The following is a 19,486-nucleotide window of genomic DNA, read 5'->3' as shown; positions in this document are numbered from 1 at the left end:
CCACGTTCTATTTACACTCAAACACAGCGGTGTACTGTACTAGTAAGGAATTGTCCACGTTCAATTTACCCTCAAACACAGCGCTGTGCTGTACTAGTAAGGAATTGTCCACGTTCTATTTACCCTCAAACACAACGGTGTGCTGTACTAGTAAGGAATTGTCCACGTTCTATTTACCCTCACACACACCGCTGTGCTGTACTAGTAAGGAATTGTCCACGTTCTATTTACACTCAAAAACAGCGGTGTGCTGTACTAGTAAGGAATTGTCCACGTTCTATTTACCCTCAAACACAGCGGTGTGCTGTACTAGTAAGGAATTGTCCATGTTCTATTTACACTCAAACACAACGGTGTGCCGTACTAGTAAGGAATTGTCCACGTTCTATTTACACTCAAACACAGCGGTGTACTGTACTAGTAAGGAATTGTCCACGTTCTATTTACCCTCAAACACAGCGGTGTGCTGTACTAGTAAGGAATTCTCCACGTTCTATCTACCCTCAAACACAGCGGTGTGCTGTACTAGTAAGGAATTGTCCACGTTCTATTTACCCTCAAACACAGCGGTGTGCTGTACTAGTAAGGAATTGTCCACGTTCTATTTACACTCAAACACAGCGGTGTGCTGTACTAGTAAGGAATTGTCCACGTTCTATTTACCCTCACACACACCGCTGTGCTGTACTAGTAAGGAATTGTCCACGTTCTATTTACACTCAAACACAGCGGTGTACTGTACTAATAAGGAATTGTCCACGTTCTATTTACCCTCAAACACAGCGGTGTGCTGTACTAGTAAGGAATTGTCCACGTTCTATTTACACTCAAACACAGCGGTGTACTGTACTAGTAAGGAATTGTCCATGTTCAATTTACCCTCAAACACAGCGCTGTGCTGTACTAGTAAGGAATTGTCCACGTTCTATTTACCCTCAAACACAACGGTGTGCTGTACTAGTAAGGAATTGTCCACGTTCTATTTACCCTCACACACACCGCTGTGCTGTACTAGTAAGGAATTGTCCACGTTCTATTTACACTCAAAAACAGCGGTGTGCTGTACTAGTAAGGAATTGTCCACGTTCTATTTACCCTCAAACACAGCGGTGTGCTGTACTAGTAAGGAATTGTCCACGTTCTATTTACACTCAAACACAACGGTGTGCCGTACTAGTAAGGAATTGTCCACGTTCTATTTACACTCAAACACAGCGGTGTACTGTACTAGTAAGGAATTGTCCACGTTCTATTTACCCTCAAACACAGCGGTGTGCTGTACTAGTAAGGAATTCTCCACGTTCTATCTACCCTCAAACACAGCGGTGTGCTGTACTAGTAAGGAATTGTCCACGTTCTATTTACCCTCAAACACAGCGGTGTGCTGTACTAGTAAGGAATTGTCCACGTTCTATTTACACTCAAACACAGCGGTGTACTGTACTAGTAAGGAATTGTCCACGTTCTATTTACCCTCACACACACTGCTGTGCTGTACTAGTAAGGAATTGTCCACGTTCTATTTACCCTCAAACACAGCGGTGTGCTGTACTAGTAAGGAATTGTCCACGTTCTATCTACCCTCAAACACAGCGGTGTGCTGTACTAGTAAGGAATTGTCCACGTTCTATTTACCCTCAAACACAGCGGTGCGCTGTACTAGTAAGGAATTGTCCACGTTCTATTTACCCTCAAACACAGCGGTGTGCTGTACTAGTAAGGAATTGTCCACGTTCTATTTACCCTCAAACACAGCGGTGTGCTGTACTAGTAAGGAATTGTCCACGTTCTATTTACACTCAAACACAGCGGTGTACTGTACTAGTAAGGAATTGTCCACGTTCTATTTACCCTCAAACACAGCGGTGTGCTGTGCTAGTAAGGAAATGTCCACGTTCTATTTACACTCAAACACAGCGGTGTGTTGTACTAGTAAGGAATTGTCCACGTTATATTTACCCTCACACACACCACTGTGCTGTACTAGTAAGGAATTGTCCACGTTCTATTTACACTCAAACACAGCGGTGTGCTGTACTAGTAAGGAATTGTCCACATTCTATTTACACTCAAACACAGCGGTGTGCTGTACTAGTACGGAATTGTCCACGTTCTGTTTACCCTCAAACACAGCGGTGCGCTGTACTAGTAAGGAATTCTCCACGTTCTATTTACCCTCAAACACAGCGGTGTGCTGTACTATGAAGGAATTGTCCACGTTCTATTTACCCTCAAACACAGCGGCGTGCTGTACTAGTAAAGAATTGTCCAGGTTCTATTTACCCTCAAACACAGCGGTGTGCTGTACTAGTAAGGAATTGTCCACGTTCTATTTACACTCAAACACAGCGGTGTGCTGTACTAGTAAGGAATTGTCCACATTCTATTTACACTCAAACACAGCGGTGTGCTGTACTAGTAAGGAATTGTCCACGTTCTATTTACCCTCAAACACAGCGGTGTGCTGTACTAGTAAGGAATTGTCCACGTTCTATTTACCCTCAAACACAGCGGTGTGCTGTACTAGTAAGGAATTGTCCACGTTCTATTTACACTGAAACATACTGCTGTGCTGTACTAGTAAGGAATTGTCCACGTTCTGTTTACCCTCAAACACAGCGGTGCGCTGTACTAGTAAGGAATTCTCCACGTTCTATTTACCCTCAAACACAGCGGTGTGCTGTACTATGAAGGAATTGTCCACGTTCTATTTACCCTCAAACACAGCGGCGTGCTGTACTAGTAAAGAATTGTCCAGGTTCTATTTACCCTCAAACACAGCGGTGTGCTGTACTAGTAAGGAATTGTCCACGTTCTATTTACACTCAAACACAGCGGTGTGCTGTACTAGTAAGGAATTGTCCACATTCTATTTACACTCAAACACAGCGGTGTGCTGTACTAGTAAGGAATTGTCCACGTTCTATTTACCCTCAAACACAGCGGTGTGCTGTACTAGTAAGGAATTGTCCACGTTCTATTTACCCTCAAACACAGCGGTGTGCTGTACTAGTAAGGAATTGTCCACGTTCTATTTACACTGAAACATACTGCTGTGCTGTACTAGTAAGGAATTGTCCACGTTCTATTTACCCTCAAACACAGCGGTGTGCTGTACTAGTAAGGAATTGTCCACGTTCTATTTACACTGAAACATACCGCTGTGCTGTACTAGTAAGGAATTGTCCACGTTCTATTTACGTGACACCATACCAATTGGTTGGCGGGTTTAACGGCACATTTGTATTGAAGTGATCTCACCCAGAAAATAAAACCGTATGGATATATAACTGTCTTGGTACGAAGCGTACCAAATGGCACTAGGTTTTTATTTAAATTCTAGTATGCATTATCTCCACTAGGGTGCACACACACATATACATTGTACCCAGGTTTAATGATATCTTATCGCAAAGAGGATACATGCTCTTTGGTTCTTTCGGTAAAGTCACGTAGGTAATCAAATAAAATAAATGACGTTTCGATTGTAACACAAGCGTCCATCATCATCATTGGGAAAACCACAGCAAGAATTGCGTGGACGCTCCCCTCCCCCTACCCCCCTCTCTTACCGACACTGTATAACCTACATTCTTAGTTTTTTCGGTAAAGTCACGTTGAAGAGAAACAACAAAATAATAAAATATATATAACAATAAAAAATTCTCACGACGTTTCGACCATAACTCAAACGGTCATCTTCAGGTGTTTATGCAAACCAACACACCTGAAGATGACCGTTTGAGTTATGGTCGAAACGTCGTGAGAATTTTTTTTTATTGTTTTATATATATATTTTATTATTTTGTTGTTTCTCTTCAACGTGACTTTACCGAAAAAACTAAGAATATGAATTACTGCAGTCATGAAAGCTTTAAATCAAAACTGTATAACCTCTTACCACAGCATCTCTCTCCCACTTCATCAAATAAATGTTCTTGCTGTGTCCTGACTGTAGTGAGTGTCAAGGCACGTGCATGCTGGGTGTGTGTTCACTGTCATCAGGAAACGTTTATTAAGAAGTCTGTTTACTCTTTAATTCAGCAGGACGTGTTTATTTAAAGTTGCGCATTTTGACGTGACGTCACATTTCTCAAACACCCCCCCCCACCTCCTCACACATCGTCACAAATGTCTGACCTCTCCTCCACCCCCCCAGCTGGGTTACGTCATTTATGGACGGCCCCTTAACACATGTTTCAGCTATCATTTGTATTACCATACTCATCCTATCTACGAAATTTATTATATTACCTATCCAGACTAGGATTTAAAGTCTGAATCTTATCCTGGCTATCATTTGTATTGCCCGACTTATCACGTCTATGATAAGCACTAAACAGCCCCGCCGTGACTGAGAGGGACAATACGAATATCTTAGCACTGTGAGAATCACTGCAGAGCTTACGTTAACTAGAACCGATAACGCTCGCGATCATTCATCAATCAAGCGATACGTAAGGTCTAACTTACACACGTTACGACTAAGCAAAATGGGCCTCAATTCTGGCAGCCCAAACAAATGAACAATTTCAAACGCAGCAAAATCGTCAACAACTATTTAATACTTATTTAAAACAATTAACAAATAAGTGTACGCGCAGACACACACACAGACACACACACAGACACACACACAGACACACACACAGACACACACACACAGACACACACAGACACACACACAGACACACACACAGACACACACACAGACACACACACAGACACACACACAGACACACACAGACACACACAGACACACACACAGACACACACACAGACACACACAGCGATCAAACCCCTAACATCGATGCGCTAGCCATGCGGATCGCACGCCCAGAGAGAGACGAGACATCGCCCTGGAGAGAGACGCCGCCACCACCCATCATCGCCCTCCTCCGTGTTCGCGTGAATCACCTTCGCCACCTTCGCCAATTTCGCCACCTTCGCCACCGTCGTCGTCCACACCGCCGTCACGTCCGACTAAAGAGTTTCGTGGGGGGCTACGGCAACCGGGGGGGGGGAGGATTGGGGGGGGAGGAGGAGGGGGGACAGCCCCCCAGGACCTGGGCAGCTCTCCCTCACGCCAAAAACAAAACCTTCACTCGCGACGTCGTCGCCATCGCCGCCAACGACCGGGACGTGACGAGAGTGGCACGCGGACGAGGGGGACCCACTACCAGGGTCCCTCTACCGGGGTCCCCCTACCAGGGTCCCTCTACCAGGGTCACTCTACCAGGGTCCCACTACCAGGGTCCCTCTACCGGGGACCCTCTACCAGGGTCCCTCTACCAGGGTCCCTCTACCGGGGTCCCCCTACCAGGGTCCCTCTACCAGGGTCCCTCTACCAGGGTCCCTCTACCGGGGTCCCACTACCGGGGTCCCTCTACTGGGGTCCCACTACCAGGGTCCCTCTACCAGGGTCCCTCTACCAGGGTCCCTCTACCAGGGTCCCTCTACCAGGGTCCCACTACCAGGGTCCCTCTACCAGGGTCCCTCTACCGGGGTCCCTCTACCGAGGTCCCTCTACCAGGGTCCCTCTACCAGGGTCCCTCTACCAGGGTCCCACTACCAGGGTCCCTCTACCAGGGTCCCTCTACCAGGGTCCCTCTACCAGGGTCCCACTACCAGGGTCCCTCTACCAGGGTCCCTCTACCAGGGTCCCTCTACCAGGGTCCCTCTACCAGGGTCCCACTACCAGGGTCCCACTACCAGGATCCCTCTACCAGGGTCCCTCTACCGGGGTCCCTCTACCGGGGTCCCTCTACTGGGGTCCCACTACCAGGGTCCCTCTACCAGGGTCCCTCTACTGGGGTCCCACTACCAGGGTCCCTCTACCAGGGTCCCTCTACCAGGGTCCCTCTACCGAGGTCCCTCTACCAGGGTCCCTCTACCAGGGTCCCTCTACCAGGGTCCCACTACCAGGGTCCCTCTACCAGGGTCCCTCTACCAGGGTCCCACTACCAGGGTCCCTCTACCAGGGTCCCACTACCAGGGTCCCTCTACCAGGGTCCCTCTACCGGGGTCCCTCTACCAGGGTCCCTCTACCAGGGTCCCTCTACCAGGGTCCCTCTACCAGGGTCCCACTACCAGGGTCCCACTACCAGGCCTCTACCAGGATCCCTCTACCAGGGTCCCTCTACCGGGGTCCCTCTACCGGGGTCCTTCTACTGGGGTCCCACTACCAGGGTCCCTCTACCAGGGTCCCTCTACCAGGGTCCCTCTACCAGGGTCCCCCTACCAGGGTCCCTCTACCAGGGTCCCTCTACCGGGGTCCCTCTACCAGGGTCCCTCTACCAGGGTCCCTCTACCAGGGTCCCACTACCAGGGTCCCTCTACCAGGGTCCCTCTACCAAGGTCCCTCTACCAGGGTCCCTCTACCGGGGTCCCTCTACCAGGGTCCCTCTACCGGGGTCCCTCTACCAGGGTCCCTCTACCAGGGTCCCACTACCAGGGTCCCTCTACCAGGGTCCCTCTACCAAGGTCCCTCTACCAGGGTCCCTCTACCGGGGTCCCTCTACCAGGGTCCCTCTACCGGGGTCCCTCTACCAGGGTCCCTCTACCAGGGTCCCTCTACTAGGGTCCCACTACCAGGGTCCCTCTACTAGGGTCCCACTACCAAGGTCCCTCTACCAGGGTCCCTCTACCAGGGACCCTCTACCAGGGTCCCTCTACCAGGGTCCCTCTACCAGGGTCCCAGGGTCCCTCTACCGGGGTCCCTCTACCAGGGTCCCCGCTAGTCTGAGGCGCTAGTCTGAGGCGCTAGTCTGAGGCGCAAGTCTGAGGCGCTAGTCTGAGGCGCTAGTCTGAGGTGCTAGTCTGAGGCACCAGTCTGAGGCGCTAGTCTGAGGCACTAGTCTGAGGCACTAGTCTGAGGCGCTAGTCCGAGGCGCTAGTCTGAGGCGCCAGTCTGAGGTGCTAGTCTGAGGCACCAGTCTGAGGCGCTAGTCTGAGGCGCTAGTCTGAGGTGCTAGTCTGAGGCGCTAGTCTGAGGTACTAGTCTGCGGCGCTAGTCTGAGGGGCTAGTCTGAGGCGGTGCCCTCGTGAGGACCGCTCCTGCGGCTGCGCTTGCTGGGAATCTCCTCCTGGCTGCAGCCCTGGAAAGGGAGGGGGTGGGGAGTTACCCACACACAGAGACCCAAAGACTCACCACACATAGAGACCCATAGACTCACCACACACCGAGACCCATAGACTCACCACACACAGAGACCCATAGACTCACCACACACAGAGACCCATAGACTCACCACACACAGAGACCCATAGACTCATCACACAGAGACCCATAAACTCACCACACACAGAGACCCATAGACTCACTACACATAGAGACCCATATACTCACCACACACAGAGACCCATAGACTCACCACACACAGAGACCCATAGACTCACCACACACAGAGACCCATAGACTCACCACACACAGAGACCCACAGACTCACCACACACAGAGACCCATAGACTCACCACACACAGAGACCCATAGACTCACCACACATAGAGACCCATAGACTCACCACACAGAGACCCATAGACTCACCACACACAGAGACCCATAGACTCACCACACACAGAGACCCATAGACTCACCACATAGAGACCCATAGACTCACCACACACAGAGACCCATAGACTCACCATACACAGAGACCCACAGACTCACCACACACAGAGACCCATAGACTCACCACACACAGAGACCCATAGACTCACCACACACAGAGACCCATAGACTCACCACACACAGAGACCCACAGACTTACTACACAGAGACCCATAGACTCACCACACACAGAGACCCATAGACTCACCACACACAGAGACACATAGACTCACCACACGCAGAGACTCATAGACTCACCACACACAGAGACCCATAGACTCACCACACACAGAGACTCATAGACTCACCACACACAGAGACCCATAGACTCACCACACAGAGACCCACAGACTCACCACACACAGAGACCCATAGACTCACCACACACAGAGACCCACAGACTCACCACACAGAGACCCATAGACTCACCACACACAGAGACCCATAGACTCACCACACACAGAGACCCATAGACTCACCACACAGAGACCCATAGACTCACCACACACAGAGACCCATAGACTCACCACACACAGAGAGCCATAGACTCACCACACACAGAGACCCACAGACTCATCACACACAGAGACCCATAGACTCACCACACACAGAGACCCATAGACTCACCACACACAGAGACCCATAGACTCACCACACACAGAGACTCATAGACTCACCACACACAGAGACCCATAGACTCACCACACACAGAGACCCATAGACTCACCACACACAGAGACCCATAGACTCACCACACACAGAGACCCACAGACTCATCACACACAGAGACCCATAGACTCACCACACACAGAGACCCATAGACTCACCACACACAGAGACCCATAGACTCACCACACACAGAGACTCATAGACTCACCACACACAGAGACCCATAGACTCACCACACACAGAGACCCATAGACTCACCACACACAGAGACTCATAGACTCACCACACACAGAGACCCATAGACTCACCACACACAGAGACCCATAGACTCACCACACACAGAGACTCATAGACTCACCACACACAGAGACCCATAGACTCACCACACACAGAGACCCATAGACTCACCACACACAGAGACCCATAGACTCACCACACACAGAGACCCACAGACTCACCACACACAGAGACCTATAGACTCACCACACACAGAGACCCATAGACTCATCACACAGAGACCCATAGACTCACCACACACAGAGACCCATAGACTTACCACACATAGAGACCCATATACTCACCACACACAGAGACCCATAGACTCACCACACACAGAGACCCATAGACTCACCACACAGAGACCCACAGACTCACCACACACAGAGACCCATAGACTCACCACACACAGAGACCCATAGACTCACCACACAGAGAACCATAGACTCACCACACACAGAGACCCATAGACTCACCACACACAGAGACCCATAGACTCACCACACACAGAGACCCATAGACTCACCACACACAGAGACCCATAGACTCACCACACACAGAGACCCATAGACTCACCACACACAGAGACCCATAGACTCAGCACACACAGAGACCCATAGACTCACCACACACAGAGACCCATAGACTCACCACACACAGAGACCCATAGACTCATCACACACAGAGACCCATAGACTCACCACACACAGAGACCCAGAGACTCACCACACACAGAGACCCATAGACTCACAACACACAGAGACCCATAGACTCAGCACACACAGAGACCCATAGACTCACCACACACAGAGACCCATAGACTCACTCACACAGAGACCCATAGACTCACCACACACAGAGACCCATAGACTCACCACACATAGAGACCCATATACTCACCACACACAGAGACCCATAGACTCACCACACACAGAGACCCATAGACTCACCACACAGAGACCCACAGACTCACCACACACAGAGACCCATAGACTCACCACACACAGAGACCCATAGACTCACCACACACAGAGACCCATAGACTCACCACACACAGAGACCCATAGACTCACCACACACAGAGACCCATAGACTCACCACACACAGAGACCCATAGACTCACCACACACAGAGACCCATAGACTCAGCACACACAGAGACCCATAGACTCACCACACACAGAGACCCATAGACTCACCACACACAGAGACCCATAGACTCATCACACACAGAGACCCATAGACTCACCACACACAGAGACCCAGAGACTCACCACACACAGAGACCCATAGACTCACAACACACAGAGACCCATAGACTCACCACACACAGAGACCCATAGACTCACCACACACAGAGACCCATAGACTCACTCACACAGAGACCCATAGACTCACCACACACAAAGACCCATAGACTCACCACACACAGAGTCACAGCATTACCGTCCGACACCAATGAGGTAGGGGATCGTTTCGCTGGACAGACAAACACACGCACACTTACACACAAACACACGTACACACACACGTACACATCCACACACACACACGTACACACAAACACACACACATACACACAAACACACATACACACAAACACATACACACACAAACACATATACACACACACACGTACACACACAAACACGCACACATACACACAAACACACATAAACACATATACACACACACGTACACACACAAACACGCACACATACACACAAACACACACACACACGTACACACATACACACAAACACACGTACACACACGCACAAACACACGCACACACACGCACACGTACACACGTACACACACACAAACACGCACACATACACACAAACACACATACACACGCACACAAATACACATACACACAAACACACGTACACACGCACACACATACACACATACACATGTACACACACACACACACCACGCATCGTGACGGTGCCCTCACCAGGTCAGCCAGCAGTGGAGTGAACTTCCCACTGCTGCTGTTGCCGCTGCTGCTGTTGCTGTTGTTGTTGCTGCTGCTGCTGTTGTTGCTGGGCAGCTCCTCGGTGCCCGGCCCTCGTAGAACCTCGGTTCCACTCCTGGCCAGGGCTGACGCACGGACGGCGCCACCACCACCACCACCAGCGACCATTCCTCCTCCGCCGGCAACGAGCACGGCGCCGGCGGCGCCATCGGCACCGAGCCGGGGCGCCGGCGACGCCGCCGACGGGCACAGCCGCGCCACCACGGCGCTCACGTTGTCGGCCTTGGTGCCGAGCCGGTGCCAGCGGGACAGCGCCTCCGCCACCAGCGCCTGCGCCAGCGTCAGGTCTACACCGCTGCTGCTGCTGCTGGCACCACCGGCACAACAACCGGCACCACCAGCAGCACAACCACCGGCACCACCAGCAGCACAACCACCGGCACAACCACCGGCACCACCACCAGCACAACCACCGGCACCACCACCGACATCACCACCACCACCACCGGCACCACCACCACCGCTGGCCTGCAGGATGAGACGTGTAAGTGCATGTAGACGTGTGTGTGTGTGTGTAGATGTGTGTGTGTGGATGTAGACGTGTGTGTGTGTATGTAGACGTGTGTGTGTGTATGTAGACGTGTGTGTGTGTATGTAGATGTGTGTGTGTATGTAGACGTGTGTGCGTGTATGTAGACGTGTGTGTGTATGTATAGTGTGTGTGTGTAGACGTGTGTGTGTATGTAGACGTGTGTGTGTGTAGACGTGTGTATGTAGACGTGTGTGTGTATGTAGACGTGTGTGTGTGTGTATGTAGACGTGTGTGTGTGTAGATGTGTGTGTGTGGATGTAGACGTGTGTGTGTGTATGTAGACGTGTGTGTGTGTATGTAGACGTGTGTGTGTGTATGTAAATGTGTGTGTGTATGTAGACGTGTGTGCGTGTATGTAGACGTGTGTGTGTGTGTATGTATAGTGTGTGTGTGTAGACGTGTGTGTGTGTATGTAGACGTGTGTGTGTGTATGTAGACGTGTGTGTATGTAGACGTGTGTGCGTATGTAGACGCGTGTGTGTGTATGTAGACGTGTGTGTAGACGTGTGTATGTAGACGTGTGTGTGTATGTAGACGTGTGTGTGTGTATGTAGACGTGTGTGTGTGTGTGTATATAGTGTGTGTGTGTATGTAGACGTGTGTGTGTGTGTAAACGTGTGTGTGTGTATGTAGACGTGTGTAAGTGTATAGTGTGTGTGTATGTAGGCGTGTGTGTGTATGTAGACGTGTGTGTGTGTGTATGTAGACGTGTGTGTGTGTATGTAGACGTGTGTGTATATGTAGACGTGTGTGCGTGTATGTAGACGTGTGTGTGTGTATACGTGTGTGTATATGTGTGTGTGTGTATGTAGACGTGTGTGTGTGTGTGTATGTAGACGTGTGTGTGTGTGTATGTAGACGTGTGTGCGTGTATGTAGACGTGTGTGAGTGTATGTAGACGTGTGTGTGTATGTATGTAGACGTGTGTGTGTGTATGTAGACGTTTGTGTGTATGTAGACGTGTGTGTGTGTAGACGTGCCCGTGCTCGCTGCTGCTGCTGTGCGTCCGCACGATGACAGAGCGCCACGGCCTCTGTGGGCGTGAGGACATCCCAGACTCCGTCGGTGGCCAGCACCAGGTAGCGGTGGTGCCCTGGGTCCAGCCTGTAGGCGCTGACGTCCGGCTCGGGGGAGACCACAAACTGGGCGCTCGCAAAGTCGTAGCTCCAGAGGTCCCCTGTGGGATATCGCCAACACACACACACACGTACACACACACACGTACACACACACGTACACACACATACGTACACACACACACGTACCACACACACACACATACACACACACACGTACACACACACACACCCACACGTACACACACACGTACACACGTACACACACACACTCACACACGTACACACTCACACACGTACACACTCACACACACGTACACACACACACGTACACACACGCACACGTGCACACGTACACACACACACGTAAACACACACACACGTACACACTCACACACGTACACACGTACACACACACACGTACACACACACACGTACACACACACACGTACACACACGTACACACACACGTACACACACACACACGTACACACACACACGTACACACACACACGTACACACACACGTACACACGTACGCACACACATACACGTACACACACACGTACACACACACACGTACACACACGAACACACACACTTACACACGTACACACACACACGTACACACACGTACACACACACACACACGTACACACACACATGGACACGTACACACACGGACACACGTACACACACACGTACACACGCACACACGTACACACACACGCACACACGTACACACACACACACGTACACACACACGTACACACACGTACACACACACGTACACACACACACGTACACACACACACGTACACACACGTACACACACTCGTAAACACACACGTAAACACACCTATGCGTACACACACATATACATGAACACACGTTTCACAACAACCGCCATTCGCCATTAGGTGGTGATGACATAACCAGGGCGCCTGTGCCAGGCTACGTGCACTTTTAACGCCAGATGAAGTGTCGAATGCCCGCTGGCAGGAGGTCGCCAGGAGGTGCCACGGGTGTGTATAGGTGTGTGTGTGTAGGTGTGTGTGTAGGTGTGTGTAGGTGTGTGTGTAGGTGTGTGTGTGTGTAAGTGTGTGTGTGTAGGTGTGTGTGTGTAGGTGTGTGTGTAGGTGTGTCCGGCAAAACAACCCCCTACCTCCTCGCGGTGCCGGACGGGCAACTCTGTCGTGGACAGCGCTGTGGGGGGAGATCCAATTTTGATTGGCTCCTCCCCTCATGGCATATGTGTCCACCACAGGGGCAAAACGGGGGCTCTGGACGGGTGCGAGGGGCTGGTAACCCCTCCACCTTCAATTAATTACCACGAAACTACGAATTAAACTGAAATATGTAACAACTAAGCTTGTGCCGGAGGCCCCGGGGGGCCAGGCGTCTATGACGTCTCCTGGCCAAACCCCAATTGGCGGAGCCAGGAGATTGAATACCTACCCTCGGGGCTACTCCAGAAACAACGAAAAGCCACTACGGTTGGCCACGTGGAATGTTCGAACGCTCACTGCAGAGGAGAGGCTGCCACTCCTCTGTCGGGAGCTGGACCGGTACCGCCTGGATCTATGCGGCATTCAGGAGGTCCGGTGGACCGCTCTGGCTCCTGCCACCATGAGGGGTGGACAGTCCTCTACTCGGGGCAGCAGACTGCCAAACAACAGGGTGTGGGTCTTCTTTTGAACAAAAGAATGAAGGGGGCGTGGGAGCGTGGCGGTGAGGTGTGGGAAGCTGTAAGCCCCAGGCTACTTTGGGCTCGCCTTCCCATCAACCGGAGGCGAGGAATGGTGGTCGTGGTTACTTATGCCCCCACCGAAGATGAACATCCGTGGAGGGATGCAGGCAAAGCCGATGAGTCAGATGCCTTCTATGACCTCCTGTCACAGGTGCTGGCTAAAGTGGCCCCTCAGGATAGAGTCATCATGTTGGGTGACTTCAATGCCCGAGTTGGTCATGATACTGGCACCTGGTCTGGAGTGATTGGAGGGCATGGGCCAGATCAGCTCAATAACAACGGTAGGAGGCTGCTAGATTTTTGTGCAGCTCATGGGCTTGTAATTACCAACACGCTGTTCCGGTATCGGCGCATCCACACAACATCATGGATGCATGCCGGGTCCAAGCAAGAACATCTGCTGGACTACATAGTGACGGACCAGCGAATGCGAGCCCATGTCCTTGACACCAGGACCTACCGTGGAGCTGATCTGCCCTCTGACCATCGACTAGTCATCTGTAAGATGCGCCTGCCATTCTTCCACTCCGGTGGTGGGTGTACACCCAGGACCCCATTCCAACCTAAAGTGGCCTGGTCTCAGTTATCTGATGAAAGTTGCAAGCGAGAATTTCATCATCGCTTGCGGCTGGGATTGGCATCGTCCCCGACTCCTCCTGATGTCGAGGGTAAATGGGCGAGGTTTAGGACTGTGAATCATGCAGCTGCAATGGCTGCTTTGGGTACGCGGTCCAGACCTCCCCAGACACCCTGGATGACAGAGGAGTTGTTCACGATGGTTGAGAAAAAGCGACAGGCCCACTGTCACCGGCTACAGAATCCCACGTCAGAGAATGAGGAGGCTTACCGCAGCCTTCGCTCGGAGGTTCGGAGAGCCGTGAGGCGCTGCAAGGATGGGTGGTGGTCGCGGGTTGCTGAGGAGATGGAGTCTGCCTCAGTGGCCCGTGATCACAAATCTCTATTTAACTCCATCAAAAAAGTAACCTGCAGCGCCACACCTATTACCATCATTAGGGGAAAAAACGGTGATCCGATTTCCGACCCCCAGGAACAGGTTCGCAGATTTGCTGAGCATTTCTGTGAGGTCCTGGGGGAGGGAAAATCCCTCAGCCAGGAAAACATCGTGGCACAAAGTGAGGATGACCCTGCTGAGGCTGCGGTGCCTCAAATATTGGATGAAGTCACCCCCTGTGAGTGGCTGGCTGAGGTGCCATCTGCTGAGGAAGTATTGAAGGCGATCCGGAGTCTGAGACCAGGAAAGGCAGCGGGCAGAGATGATCTCCCAAGCGAAATGCTGAGGGAGGGTGGCGTTTGTGCACAGACTGCCCTATATGACATCATAACAACAGTCTGGACCACTGGACGGGTTCCGCAGGATTGGAAGGATGCCCTGGTGGTCCCCCTTTTTAAGAAGGGGGACCGCACAGACTGTAACAACTACAGGGGCATCTCACTCCTCAGTGTGCCGGGAAAGGTCCTGGCAAGGATTATTCAGTATCGCCTTGCCAGGCACGCTGAGGAGAGGCTTGCGGAGCCCCAATGCGGTTTCAGGAAAGGGCGGTCCTGCTCAGATGCCATATTTTCTGTCCGTCTGCTACAGCAGAGGTGTAGGGAATTCCAACAAGACCTACATCTCTGCTTTATTGACCTGGTCAAGGCTTATGATACCATCAGTAGGCCTGGGCTCTGGGTCGTTCTTCGTGCTTTTGGAGTACCTGACCCTCTGCTCACGATCATTAAGGACCTTCATGATGGTGAGCGGGCCCGGGTAAAACTACGTGGCCGGGAGTCAGAGCCATTCCCTGTACACCTTGGGGTGCGACAGGGATGTCCTCTGGCTCCCACATTATTTAACATCTATTTTGACCACGTAGTTCGTGAAGCCTTCAATAGCTGTACCGAGGGAATCTCCATATGGTACAGATATAATGGGAGGCTAATCGATGCCCGGGTGCGGTCAAGGGATGGCTCCCTATTGCTCAACCACGTTATGTATGCTGATGACTTGGTAATAGCTGCTCAGTCAGAGGAGGAGTTGGAGACGCTGCTGCTGAGACTGGAGCGTGCCACTAAGAGGTGGGGCCTTACCATCAGCCCCACCAAAACTAAGCACCTGCCTGGGTATTTTGTACCATCGGACACTCCACCCCCACAACTCCCAATCGGTGATGGGGCAGTTGTGGAGAGAGTGGAGAGTTTCCCATACCTGGGCAGTGTGCTTATGACTGGCTCCAGTTTAACAGCAGAGGTCTCACTCCGAATCAGTCGAGCGGCAATATCTTTTCATCGGTTGCGTAACGCTGTGTGGAAGCTACCTGGTCTGTCGCTCCGCACTAAGCTTCAGGTCTTCTCGGCCACGGTCATTCCCTCCCTTCTCTACGCTTGCGAAACGTGGACCCCCCTAATGGAACATCTTCGCCGGTTAGAAACATTTAGGCTGGCCTGCCTACGATCCATCCTGGGTTTAACCAGACTGGATTGTGTGAGGAGCTCACAAATCCTTGAAAGATCTGGGCAGGGTCCCATCGGTGAGCTCCTCCGGCAGGCAAGGCTGCGATGGCTGGGTCATGTAGCCCGCATGCCCAGCCACCGCATGCCGAAACAGCTTTTGTTTGGCCGGATTGAGGGGGCTAAGCGGGCGCGGCACGGGCTAGAGAAGAGATGGAGTGATGTGGTACAGGAGGACGTGGAGCTGAGTGGACTTGCCCATGACTGGTACCAGCGGTGTCAAGATCGGCCTCTGTGGAGGAGGCTCGTGAAGGATGCTACTGGGCAGTTGGAGGCAGTCGCCCTCCAACAACAACGGAGGGCGGAGGAGCGACGCTCACAACAGCGAGCGGAGCGCCGGGTGGCTAAAGCACAGCAGGTTGGCACAGTAGGGGGCACAGGTGGTGCATCAACCAGTCATCTCAGTCAGTCGACCCGTGGCACCTGGGTCTGCCCCGTGACCTCCTGCCAGCGGGCGTTCGACACTTCACGTGGCCTCAGGGTGCACATAGCCTGGCACAAGCGTCGTGGTGACGTCACCGCCACTTAGTGGCGAATGGCGGTTGTTGTTGTTGTTGTTGTAGGTGTGTGTAGGTGTGTGTGTAGGTGTGTGTGTAGGTGTGTGTAGGTGTGTGTAGGTGTGTGTATAGGTGTGTGTGTAGGTGTGTGTAGGTGTGTGTGTAGGTGTGTGTGCCGGACGGGCAACTCTGTCGTGGACAGTGCTGTGGGGGGAGATCCAATTTTGATTGGCTCCTCTACATACACACACAGGGGCTAAACGGGGGCTCTGGATGGATGCGAGGGGCTGGTAACCCCTCCACCTTCAATTAATTACCACTAAACCACGAATTAAGAATATATAACTAATAAGCTTGTGCCGGAGGCCCCGGGAGGCCAGGCGTCTATGACGTCTCCTGGCCAAACCCCAATTGGCGGAGCCAGGAGATTGAATATCTACCCTCGGGGCTCCTCCAGAAACAACGAAAAACCACTACGGGTGGCCACGTGGAATGTTCGAACACTCGCTGCGGAGGAGAGGCTGCCACTCCTCTGTCGGGAGCTGGACCGGTACCGCCTGGATCTATGTGGCATTCAGGAGGTCCGGTGGACCGGCTCTGGCTCCTGCCACTATGAGGGGTGGACAGTCCTCTACTCGGGGCAGCAGACTGCCAAACAACAGGGTGTGGCTCTTCTTTTGAACAAAAGAATAAAGGGGCGTGGGAACATGGCGGTGAGGTGTGGGAAGCTGTAAGTCCCAGGCTACTTTGGGCTCGCCTTCCCATCAACTGGAGGCGAGGAATGGTGGTCGTGGTTACTTATGCCCCCACCGAAGATGAACATCCGTGGAGGGATGCAGGCAAAGCCGATGAGTCAGATGACTTCTATGACCTCCTGTCACAGGTGCTGGCTAAAGTGGCCCCTCGGGATAGAGTCATCATGTTGGGTGACTTCAATGCCCGAGTTGGTCATGATACTGGCACCTGGTCTGGAGTGATTGGAGGGCATGGGCCAGATCAGCTCAATAACAACGGTAGAAGGCTGCTAGATTTTTGTGCAGCCCATGGGCTAGTAATTACCAACACGCTGTTCCGGCATCGGCGCATCCACACAACATCATGGATGCATGCCGGGTCCAAGCAAGAACATCTGCTGGACTAGATAGTGACGGACCAGCGGATGCGAGCCCATGTCCTTGACACCAGGACCTACCGTGGAGCTGATCTGCCTTCTGACCATCCGACTAGTCATCTGTAAGATGTGCCTGCTATTCTTCAACTCCGGTGGTGGGTGTACACCCAGGACCCCATTCCAACCTAAAGTGGCCTGGTCTCAGTTATCTGATGAAAGTTGCAAGCGAGAATTTCATCATTGCTTGCGGCTGGGATTGGCATCGTCCCTGACTCCTCCTGATGTCGAGGGTAAATGGGCGAGGTTTAGGACTGTGACTCATGCAGCTGCAATGGCTGCTTTGGGTACGCGGTCCAGACCTCCCCAGAGACCCTGGCTGACAGAGGAGGTGTTCAGGATGGTTGAGAAAAAACGACAGGCCCACTGTCATCAGTTACAGAATCCCATGTCAGAGAATGAGGAGGCTTACCGCAGCCTTCGCTCGGAGGTTCGGAGAGCCATGAGGTGCTGCAAGGATGGGTGGTGGTCGCGGGTTGCTGAGGAGATGGAGTCTGCCTCAGTGGCCCGTGATCACAAACCTCTATTTAACTCCATCAAAAAAGTAATCTGCAGCGCCACACCTATTACCATCATTAGGGGAAAAAACGGTGACCCAATCTTCGACCCCCAGGAACAGGTTTGCAGATTTGCTGAGCATTTCTGTGAGGTCCTGGGGGAGGGAAAATCCCTCAATCGGGAAAACATCGTGGCACAAAGTGAGGATGACCCTGCTGAGGCTGCGGTGCCTCAAATATTGGAAGAAGTCACCCCCTGTGAGTGGCTGGCTAAGGTGCCATCTGTTGAGGAAGTACTGAAGGCGATCCGGAGTCTGAGACCAGGAAAGGCAGCGGGCAGAGATGATCTCCCAAGCGAAATGCTGAGGGAGGGTGGCGTTTGTGCACAGACTGCCCTATATGACATCATAACAACAGTCTGGACCACTGGACGGGTTCCGCAGGATTGGAAGGATGCCCTGGTGGTCCCCCTTTTTAAGAAGTGGGACCGCACAGACTGTAACAACTACAGGGGCATCTCACTCCTCAGTGTGCCGGGAAAGGTCCTGGCAAGGATTATTCAACATCGCCTTGCCAGGCACGCTGAGGAGAGGCTTGCGGAGCCCCAATGCGGTTTCAGGAAAGGGCGGTCCTGCAAAGATGCCATATTTTCTGTCCGTCTGCTACAGCAGAGGTGTAGGGAATTCCAAAAAGACCTACATATCTGCTTTCTTGACCTGGTCAAGGCCTATGATACCATCAGTAGACCTGGGCTCTGGGTTGTTCTTCATGCTTTTGGAGTACCTGACCCTCTGCTCATGATCATTAAGGACCTTCATGATGGTGAGCGGGCCCGGGTAAAACTACGTGGCCGGGAGTCAGA

General features: G+C 52.1%; 1 protein-coding gene across 1 annotated transcript in view; it reads right to left on the bottom strand.

Annotated features, from left to right (window-relative positions):
* Nucleotides 1-6,743: 6,743 nt before the first annotated feature.
* The window catches only part of LOC116938190 (uncharacterized), a 31,307-nt gene continuing 18,564 nt past the window's right edge, over nt 6,744-19,486 (bottom strand). The window contains exons 6-8 of the mRNA XM_076061926.1: nt 12,110-12,306; nt 10,517-11,065; nt 6,744-7,097 (exon numbers count right to left, since the gene is read on the bottom strand). Of these exons, the coding sequence (XP_075918041.1) occupies nt 7,023-7,097; nt 10,517-11,065; nt 12,110-12,306 (821 nt within the window). The 3' untranslated portion in view covers nt 6,744-7,022. The remainder of the gene's footprint in view (nt 7,098-10,516; nt 11,066-12,109; nt 12,307-19,486) is intronic.

Source organism: Petromyzon marinus, unplaced genomic scaffold (genome assembly GCF_048934315.1).
Source record: "Petromyzon marinus isolate PM22_M1 ecotype Great Lakes invasive population unplaced genomic scaffold, UKy_Petmar_22M1.pri1.0 PM_G_Scaffold_45, whole genome shotgun sequence".
Taxonomy (NCBI): Eukaryota; Metazoa; Chordata; class Hyperoartia; order Petromyzontiformes; family Petromyzontidae; genus Petromyzon; species Petromyzon marinus.
The sequence above is the reverse complement of the archived record's forward strand: the minus strand, read 5'-3'. Positions and strand labels throughout refer to the sequence as shown.